The sequence below is a fragment of the Tasmannia lanceolata genome, unplaced genomic scaffold (assembly GCF_043159265.1).
Source record: "Tasmannia lanceolata isolate RefF3 unplaced genomic scaffold, GAP_Taslan_0.1 ptg000016l, whole genome shotgun sequence".
Taxonomy (NCBI): domain Eukaryota; kingdom Viridiplantae; phylum Streptophyta; class Magnoliopsida; order Canellales; family Winteraceae; genus Tasmannia; species Tasmannia lanceolata.
In genome coordinates this window covers 8943517-8954242 of record NW_027518693.1, presented here as the reverse complement: position 1 = coordinate 8954242, position 10726 = coordinate 8943517, and the positions used below count along the sequence as shown (strand labels likewise).

The window sequence follows — 10726 nt, the reverse complement described above, 5'->3', positions numbered from 1 at the left end:
GGTTGAGGCTTATAAAATCCAATCTCTTGGATTCCCTAATAGTAGACGGGGTTCTCTTAATGTCATACGATGGCTCTAGAGGACGGGGTTCTCTTAATGTCATACGATGGCTCTAGAGGACCTCCTCTCATTCCTGGATGTATGCTCATTTGATAGATGGAATTAAAGATCGGATTGAAGGAGTGTCCACATCCTTCAAAGATGTTAGAAGAAGCGAAAACTCTGATGTTGACAAGCTTGCCAAGGAAGGGTTTGCTAGATGGAGGCTTGAGATCTTCAACTTTCTCCCTCCGTAAGAGAATCATATCTGTTTTACTATTTTTATGAGTTGTATATCGACCATCTCGATTGTTGGGGGTTCCACGTGAAAACAAAGATTCCACATCGGAAAAGATAAAGAGATGTGGATGGGCTTAAAAGGGCTTGAGCACACTCCCCCCTTAACGTCTAGCTTTTAAGGATGAGTTCTACGTGGGTCGCAACAAGTGGTATCAAAGCCGGGGCATGGTATCCCCAGTGTGCCTCGGAGGACAGAAAAATCCCTTGGGGAAGACCTCAGTAACCTTGTTGTGCCTCCGAGGACAGTGAAATTCCATTGGAGAAGATCTCGTAGTTCCCACATTGCCGCTGCGTGGAGGGGTGAGATGATCCATGTTGCTTCCGCATGTAGAGGGAGATTGTTAGGGGTCCCACGTGAAAGCAAAGATCTCACATCGGAAAAGATAAAGAGATGTGGATGGGCTTAAAAGGGCTTGGCACCCTCGCCTTAATGGCTAGTTTTTAAGGGTGATTTCTACTCAGGTCCCAACATCGATCGCCTGGGTTATTAGCCTTTATTTTTAATAAAATCATTCCTACCAAATTCTAAAAAAATGCGAACCAAACCAAACATAAGAATTTGAAATTTTAAAAAATTGAAAAATGTGAACCAAAATTTGAAAAAATATTCAGAAAAATGAATCCATAAAAAAAATCTTCGGCCCTCTTTGGATTCCAGGAATTTTCTGGAAAAGTTTGGAAAGGAAATATATTTTTAAAAGGCTGTGCTTCTTTTTACGCAAGAAAAAGATAACACAACCAAACCAATTCAATTTTTACTTAAGAGGGAACTTCAATTTATGACATTATCTCTCTAAGTTAACCATAATCATATCATTTCCCTCTAAATTCTGGAAAGAAAAATCTTTCTTAAGATAAAATTTTCCATCAGAGATGTTCTCCTTGCAATCCAAACAAGGTCAGGGAAGTAATATTCCCCCCACCAATTTAAAGTAAATTAGTTTGCACTTAATGACGTGGATCCAATCAAGAACCCTTTTCCACCTCTTTTACAAGGGCGCCCTTGTATCTCTCATTCCTCTATTTTACTTAACGTCTAAACATGGGGAGATGATTTTTTCACCCCCAATTTTAACGCTTTTTAGTTTTTACGTCAAATCATGTTAAAAGTGGGGCGAAAAAATATCCCCGTAAACATGCCCTAAATCGTTCGTATTTTTGTATCTTTTGCTCCCATTTTTTCCTTCTAGTTATTTTCATTGTTTCAGAAACCGAAATAGAAGCAGGAGGGGAGGGTGGGGGAGGAGAAAGAAGAGGGGGAAAAGAAAACGAAGAAAAAAAAAACAGTGCACAAACAGGTACGTTCCTCTTCTTCTTTTTTTCCCAATTTTTGTTTTTCCTCTTCATCTGCTACCATTTTTTTCTGTTTTTTCTCCCATGCTTTTCCATTGTTTCTGGTTGATCTGCAAGAATAAGGAGTCTATACCTTGTTGTTTAATGTTTTATATTCAGTCGTCAATGGTATAATCCTTCAAAACATTTTGATTTTACAAAGCATCTTTTAAAAAACTCCCTCAATTCGGTTACCATCTTGCCCACAGTTAAGCATTAAGTACTTCCCTTCATTCAATCACTATCATTAGTCGGCATTTGGATACTTTTTTTTTGGTAATTAAGTTGGGGTTTTGCTCCAAAGGACTCAAATGGTCCTAAAATAGGAGTGACCTATGAGCATGGTTTCAAATTTCGGTTTCGGAATGCTTTTGGGTCCTCACCGAAACAGGAATTTTGGATGAAATCTAATAAAGTAATATTTTACCTCGTACGAAATTTCGGCGGGAAAATATTAAATGGTGAATAAATTCCATCTCCTTTCACCCTAGTTCTTTCGTCTTTTTACTTCCTCCTATACGGGCTTCCTCCATCCCCAAAGGAATCACATTCTTCGAAGCCCACCTTTCCTTCCTTCCGACGGGTCAGCTTCTTCATCGTTTCTGTTGGAGCTTATTGGGGACCTCGATCCTCTAGAAGTTCTTGAAACCTTCATTTCTCTCTGCCTCACGCAATTTTCATCATCACTTCACGACAATCCCTTATATCAAAGAAGGCAGAAAGATTTCATAGAAGCAACACATAATCTACTCTAGTCACACACATAATCTACACTCAGGTCATGCTGTGATCATGTACTTAACATTGAAGTCAGGGCTGATGGTTCCAAGTTTGTCACCTGTAAAATTTTTCCTATAGTATTAGCTCTTTTTTCTCATGTAGTAACAGAGTCGGAGTTTTTAATTTTTTATTATGCATATGCAAGTTTTTTTTTTTTTAAACAATATGATGGTCCTATATGTTAATTCATTTACATATCTTTTTTGAATTAGGTTCATGTCTGAACGTAGATAATATTTTCACCTAATATTTGTTATCCTACATCATCTGGGATCTTGATAAACTTGCTGAGTGGTTGACTACTAGCCAGGTTTTATTATTTGCAGCATAGATTTTTTGTTATGCTGGATACTCCTTGACCCTTGTTCCCAACAAATTTATGCATAATAACTATCAACACCTTCTCCATTACACATGCACATCCATTTGGTTTATATAAATGAAACAATTATATACTACATATACTGGTATGCAAAACATATGATGCTTTGATGAAACTTACAAATTCTTGACTGTTTACCAGGTCCCAGTTTTGAGTATGGATTCTTTTTTGGCTGCTGGATACCTTTTACACACATGAAATTGGATATGTGTGTGCGTGATACACATACCATTCAAAATACACACACATATTATGTCTTTTGCTATTGATGGTGAATGAAAGATGTCAGGCATTTATTTGATCTATATGAATGCTTATTTTGTTGTTCTTGTGTTGCAGTGATGGCATTTGTGGTGAATCCTAGCCAGTGTTGCCCAAACTATTCAGATTGATACATTTTATAACCAATTTGATAGTGGGATATTTTTTCTGTGATGGAAAAAGTGTTAGCCATTAGAAAGCTTGGAGATCAGTTGGTTCCAATTTCATCTGCTTTAATTTCCTTACTCAATGCTGGGCCCTACAACATTGCCAGAATTTCTGGTTATCGAACCCTTGCTTATTCAAACCACAGGCATGTTGGTCCGTTTATAGGCTTCTCTAACTATGGCTTAGACATGCACCCTTCAATGGCAGGGCATGGTAATGGACTCAATTACTTGATTTTTCCCTTGTTCTCCACAATGGCTGAACCAATTCTGGTCCAAGCCCGAGACCCATCTCGATTAGCTGTGGAGTTAGGCAATGCTGTTGATGAACATCAATTTGAAGATGCTTGGAAGTTGTACGAACAGTACATGCAGATGGAAGGGTTGCCAAGGAAATACATTCTAAACAAGCTTGTTACTGGCTTTGCAGAGAGCCATGACATACAATGGCTCGATAAAGCTTATAATTTGGTGGGATTGGTTTTTAATGAGAGTAAACATGAGTTGTTAGAAAAGGAATCTCTAATTTATCTATCTTTCACTCTTGCAAGGCTTGGATTGCCAGTTCATGCATCAACTATCTTGAGAAAAATGGTAGAAATGGAGGAAGTCCTACCTGTAACCGCATGGGCGGGGGTCATAGCGCATATGTCACAAACAGCACCAGGTGCCTATCTTTCTGCTGAGTTGATTTTCGAGATTGGATATTTATTCAAAGATAACAGAGTGGATCCACGGAAGAAATCTAACAGACCATTACTTTCCATGAAACCCAACACCACTGTTTTTAACATTGCTTTGACGGGTTGTCTTTTTTCTGGGACTACCAAGAAAGCAGAGCAACTTCTCGAATTGATGCCTCGAGTGGGAGTGAGACCTGATGTGACCTTGCTTATTATAATGGCGCATATATATGAAAGAAATGGGCGTAGAGAAGAGATCAAGAAACTAAAGCGTTATATTGATGAAGCCTGTGGTCTGAGCGACTTTCAATTTCAACAGTTCTATAATTGTTTGCTTTCATGCCATTTGAATCTCGGGGACTTGAATTCTGCATCAGAGATGGTCTTGGAAATGCTCCGAAAGAGAAAGAAAGCACGGAGTTCTTTGACTGCGGCAACATTAGTAGTGGAAGCTGTGGGAACTGAGAAAGCCCCTCTACGTGCACAAAGTCATAACCATGAAAAATCCGATGTTTCAGATAAGCTTAAATTGATTGAATGTCCAGCTCCGTCATTTGTAGAATTTTCTAGTGATAGGAAATTTTCAAGACTCGAGGCCGAGGCAAATGAATTGCTTGATCTATTATTGGCCAAATTGCAGATGCGGGTTGAACTGGTTACATCTGAACAGGGTATTCTCCTTCCAACGGAGAGGATTTATGCCAAATTAGTTAAGGCTTTCTTGGAAGCAGACAAGGTCAGTGAGTTGGCCGCATTCTTAATAAGGGCAGATAAGGAAGATGCTCCTGTCTCCACTGAGAACTCTTCTGTCGTTCATGTGATAAATGCATGTATCTTGCTTGGGTGGTTAGACCAGGCACATGACCTTCTTGATGAGATTCGATTTGCTGGGGTGAGAATTGGTTCGTCTGTCTACTCGTCCCTCCTAAAAGCGTATTGCAAAGCAAACCGTCCAAGGGAGATCACGTCTCTTCTAAAGGAGGCACAAAAGGCAGGTGTCCAGCTCGATTCGACCTGCTATGAGGCTCTGATCGAATCTCGTGTGCTTCAGAAGGATACACATGGCGCCCTTCATTTGTTCAAAGATATGAAAGAAGCCAAGCTATCAAAAACTGGTCACCGTGAATTCGAGATGTTAGTGAAAGGGTGTGCGGCAAGTGGTGAGGCGGGCTTGATGGGTAAGCTTTTGGACGAAATCAAAGAAAGAGAGGGGGTGGATTGCGGTGTTCATGATTGGAACAATGTGATCCATTTCTTCTGTAAGAAGAGGTTGATGCAAGATGCTGAGAAGGCTCTAAAGAAAATGAAGGCTTTGGGGCACCAGCCTAATGCACAGACATTTCATTCGCTGGTCACTGGGTATGCTGCTCTTGGGGGAAAGTATTTGGAGGTAACTGAGCTGTGGGGAGAAATGAAAGTGCTTTCTAATTCCAGCTCAATTAAGTTTGACCAGGAGCTTTTGGACGCATTGTTGTATAGCTTTGTGAGAGGTGGGTTCTTTTTGAGAGCTAATGAGGTCGTGGAAATGATGGAGCAAGAGAGTATGTTCATTGACAAGTATAAGTACAGAACCCTCTTTTTGAAATACCATAGGACTTTTTATAAGGGTAAGGCCCCCAAGTTCCAGACAGAATCTCAGTGCCAGAGGAGGGAAGCAGCCTTGGCTTTCAAAAAATGGGTTGGCCTTGTGTGAAGGAAAATTTGGGTCTATGCCCCGATCAAAGATAATAGCCCAGATGACTTTACATTACGGGTTTTCTGTTGGTATTTGTGAAATTCAAACCCACAAGCCCAGTCCAACAAGTTCTTTTCTGCAACTTTTTAGCCCATTGATGTATCAACACAGGTATGTAAACTACAAACAAAAGCTAATAATCATTCAGAAGTTACAAGGCAATGATAGCAAAGGGGACACAGATCAAAACATTTTGTTATTTGAATCTTGAAGCCGACTGAGAGTTCAATTGCCCTTTTGTCACTTGTATGTAACAAGTAGCAAGAAGGGCAATTGTAATACTGTATTTGTATGGAACAAGCGGGAAGGAAGTAAACACATTAAGTAAATGTAGGTCTTAGTGACCATTAAAATATATATATATATATATATATATATATATATATATATATATATATATAGAGAGAGAGAGAGAGAGAGAGAGGAAACTGTTGGTGCGCTTAAGCTCACCAAACTTTTGGTGAGCTTAAGCGCCCCAATCACATGGGGGCCCACTTTGTTAGGTGATCCAAAGCATTCATTTTAAAGTCCCTTACATGGATAGGGGGTGTACCAAAAATCAGCTCCATAGGATCATCCTAACCCCTCCATTTGTGGAGGACAAAAATGGACACACACAAATCTGCCCATTTTTGTCCTCCACAAATGAAGGGGTTAGGATGATCCTATGGTGCTGATTTTTGGTACACCCCCTATCTATCATAAGGCCTTTAAAATGAATGCTTTGGATCACCTAACAAAGTGGGCCCCCATGTGATTGGGGAGCTTAAGCGCACCATAGGTTTGGTGCGCTTAAGCTCACCAACAGTTTTCTCATATATATATATATATATATATATATATATATATATATTGTAGGTCTTAGTTTTAGATAAATCTTCATTATCTTTTCACAAAAAGTAAAAATGAAGGACTGTTCGAATGCAAGTTCTTCTGCACATGGTTTTAAATTTCGACCAAAATCCGAAATTTCGATTTTTCTGAAATTTCACTTAAAAAACCTGTTTTTTTTTAAAATAAATTTAATATTCCACCGAAATTTTGGTAATTTCGGCCGAAATTTAATATTGAATAAAATATTACTTTCTTTGTTGTACCAGATTTCGACCGAAAATTTGAAATTTCAGGGTCCGAAACCGGTACCGAAAACGAAATTTTAAACCATGCTTCTGCATGGGCGATTACAGATGTCATTTCAAGATGTTAGTTCTGCGAAAACGTCACAAGTCACAACTACATGAATATAATCTAAAACTGAAATATAACTAGTCAGACAAAAGGTAGTGATGTCATTTCAAGCTACTATTCCTGTTTCCATCTATATGAAGTTTCTCTAGTTCATATTCCATCTTGATGCTTGCAATGACAACCTACCCAAATGTTCGGGACGATAATCCAACTGGTGTCCCAAATCGAGCTCCTTACTCACCAAATGATTATTGTAGCTCATCAATTGAAGCATCTGAAGACAGTAATGAGCCAATTTACGTACTGTTGATCCTCTTTACCAGACCTTTTAGAAACTAATATATTGTCTTCCAATAAGCCTATGTCTGTTGAGATGTTAGTGATTTATGAGTCATCCATCACCAAATTTTAAAAATACGATGATTCTGACAAATCAATTATCAACAAATTGAACTTTTAGGTGTTCCAAAATTTCCGTAGCTGTCTGTCTATATGTGCATCAAAGTCAGCTAGTAACCACAAATTGAATATTATAGTCATTGCAGGTGAACGTAAAAACATACGAGTAAAAACACCAGATTAGGATTTATGATGCCATGCCTTGGGTCAGCATTTTTAGTTTTAAATCAACTATTAGCGATGTATCTAGATTTCTAACACCTATAAACTAGCAAGCAGTAATATGAAGGCCAATGACATTCATCCCTTAGGCTACACTATGAATGCGAGCTGCCAGCTTGATCAGCATTTTGGACTGCAGTTAAGGTTTTAAATTTCGGTTTCGGTCACCATGGTAACAGGAATGTTTCAATTTTGGTTGGAAATTTTAATGGAAATCCTATAAAATCATGGAAATGTATGGAAACATATATAAGTGATAGAATCTTAAAATGAAACTCCGGAAGATGCTAGAATAAACACAAATACACACTTCGAAATCATCACATAAGCAAGGTAATTATCCATGATGGTTAAAGAACATCAAATACCTAGTAGCATGTGCTGTCAAACAAGTCTGATAATTCAGTGCATATCAGTATATCACATTTCACATATAATTCACATAAATACACCACATTTGACAGCTTTCACACCAGAAACCTCTGATATATTGCCAACCCTTGAAGTGTCTTTTATAGCGAGGGATGAAAGATGGGTGGTGGTGAAATGCAGATTCTGCAAGGTAACCAGCAATCCCTTCATGTCCATTTGTGGAAAGCTAAATTTGCAGGTTGCTCCAGGAAGGAAACTTGGGAGTTGGGTCTGTTACTGCTCCAGGAGCTCCACCGAGTGAGACAAGCAACAACCGTACACTCTGTTTACATTGAGTTCAAGCAAGAACAAGCCACAAAAAATGTCAAAACATTAGTACACATTACACATTGAACAGACTATGAAGAAATCCGAATAACTGGTAAATTAGACAAGTGAATTTGGTTCCGAACAGAACAAGAATGGGGTGATTAGAGTCCTTACCTGCTATAAAATGCCGCCCAATGAAGAGCACTCCATCCCCACACCCCAAAAGTTGATATCAATCTCTGCAGGTATTCTTGGCTCCATTGCCTAACCATAGCCAAGAGCAGCTGCTAAATGAAGCACACCTTGGCTCTCATTATCCAAGACACTACTATCTTCGGGCCCTTTGTGAAGAAATCAAGCATGCAACTTCTCTTTTGGTAGCTTCTGAAGCTATTTTTTCCTTCACTCAGACAAAATTCTTCATCCATAGTAAGGCTTACCACCTTGAACCACTCATCATCACATTGTTTCAGCAGTGAACTGATTTTAGTACTTATATGAGGTTTCTTACCAACACTACTTAAGGGAACTTCAATCACATTTCCAGATTCAAGAGTGCTTCAGATAACCCCAGAACTGGTTTGCATACGCATGCTATCTACTCCAAAGTTTTATGTTCATCCACTGGGAGAAGGTATCAAATTTCTTTAAGCCTTAGTTATATTCGAGGCCTCAGTGCATGATTTTTATAGAGATGTCAAAATAGATTCAATTTGTGCATGCTGAAGATGCACTTGAAACTCATTTGACATAGTAAGACATTTTTGCTGTGCAGACTAGTGGAAATTTTCTAAAGGATTCATTAGCCGACCCCAACTAGTTTGGGACAAAGGCTTAGTTGAGTTGAGTTGAGTTGCGTTGAGTTTTGAGCAGACTATGACTGTTATGCTCTTGAAACATAGTACTTGGATCACAGGCTGAGTCTGTATGAAATTTCTCGCCCCCTGGCCAGGTAGATATATTTGAAGTTGTGTTCAAAAGTGTTCTGGTTGTACAAGAAAGGTTAGAACGATCTGAAACCATATCAACGAGAATGCAAATATTACAGTACAGTGTTATGTATAATATCTGATTCAAAGTCGATTTCTTGTTTTTTGGCCTTTTGTGCCTCTAAAGAAAGAGGATTTTCATAGCAACTTGGAGAGACTTCCGAAGATTCTCATTTATTCATTTCTGCCCATTCAGTTGGGAGCTTAGTTAGCAAAACGTGATTCGCCAAAAAAACGGGACTGTAAAAATTCGAGTTTAATACTGTACTGGTTCAGAAAAATGTAGTTTAAAAAAACGGAAACACAAGAAAATGAGTTTAGAATTTTGTTTTAAACAAAATATGGTGGGGTAATATTGGAAAGTTGGCCCAAAAGAAGGCGTTTAAAATGTGTTTAATGTTTGCCTCAAAAAAACGGAGTTGTATTCGTTGTCAAAGTTTCAAACGGCATACCAATAAAACGTGTAAAACAGAGTTTTTTCTAACTATGGTCGGGAGAGAATGAGAAGCCTTGCAACACCATTAGGGCATGTTCGGTGATCATTCTCCACCCTTATTCTTCCATGTGAGCCATTGAGAAATCCCAAAAATCTGTGAAATGAAGTTAGGCAACTGGCCCCTGTTTCTATCGTTTCCATATTTTGTTTGCAGCTAAATGATGTGGATTAATGAGATTTTCTGAAGTGACTGATGCGCTTTGGAAGATTCACACCATCCTGTTTCCGCCCGATTATTTTAGGGGTGCAACTCAAGTTGGGTTTTGGTTGAGATATTAATTTTTCATGGGTCAAGAGTCGGATCGGGTTCGGGTTGCCGGTTTAGAGCTTCAGGTTGGGTTCGGATTGCCTTCAACCCGACTCAACCTGACCTGAGTTGCACCCTTAGATTACCAATGAGAAGCTTGCTGAACACGCCCTTAATGTCTAGATCAGTTACATGATTGGAAAACTCTTGAAAACATTCGGAATGACCACAAATTTTTGTTGCCTCTATTTAGACTTAAAAAGAATCCCTAATAATAAAAAGGGAAATGATTTCTGCGCTCCAATGTTTTGATAAACATGCACTCCACATGTTTGTTGTGTAGGGCTGGCAGTTTTCACACGTGAAACCGGGGATCCGCCCCGCCCCGAACGGGCAAGGATTCCCCGACTTGGAACGGGGATGGGGATGGGGACTAAAAAATCCCCCCCGAATCGGGGATGGCCCCGCCCTGCCTTGTTTTTCTATGCAAGCCATTATCAATATCCTCTTTTTTTAATATTGTTTGTGTTTTTTAAGTTAACAGTAAATATTTTTATTTTGTTTATGCTAGTGATATTGGCACTACCATATTTTGATAAGTGCACAAATACGACTTGTCTTTTTCTTTTTTTGAGGTGTTAAAAAGCTTTTTTGTGTGAGGCATGGATGGGAATTAGGTATTCCCCGCGGGGCAGGGACGGGGATTCCCAACCATCCCCGAAATGGGGACGGGGACGGGGAATGCAACATCCGCTCCCGCCCGGCCCGGCCCCATTGCCAGCCCTCTAAGAGCATTTTGAGAACCTTAATATTCCTCGACAGCCC

General features: G+C 39.2%; 1 protein-coding gene across 3 annotated transcripts; it reads left to right on the top strand.

The window, feature by feature from the left end:
- The first annotated feature begins 1478 nt into the window (after window positions 1-1478).
- LOC143848179 (Pentatricopeptide repeat (PPR) superfamily protein) lies at window positions 1479-9301 on the top strand. 3 transcript variants are annotated; one of them, XR_013235337.1, is made up of 5 exons: window positions 1479-1637; window positions 3173-5790; window positions 8415-8598; window positions 8717-8803; window positions 8945-9301. XR_013235337.1 is itself a non-coding variant. In XM_077357053.1 (2 exons), exon 2 carries the CDS (start codon window positions 3268-3270, stop codon window positions 5635-5637), a length of 2370 nt encoding a protein of 789 aa, XP_077213168.1. In that variant the 5' UTR covers window positions 1479-1637; window positions 3173-3267; the 3' UTR covers window positions 5638-6032. The 3 variants fall into 3 exon arrangements, 1 of the variants encoding a protein (XP_077213168.1); XR_013235336.1 differs by having other exon boundaries at window positions 7953-8598; XM_077357053.1 differs by lacking the exons at window positions 8415-8598; window positions 8717-8803; window positions 8945-9301 and having other exon boundaries at window positions 3173-6032.
- Window positions 9302-10726: the final 1425 nt, after the last annotated feature.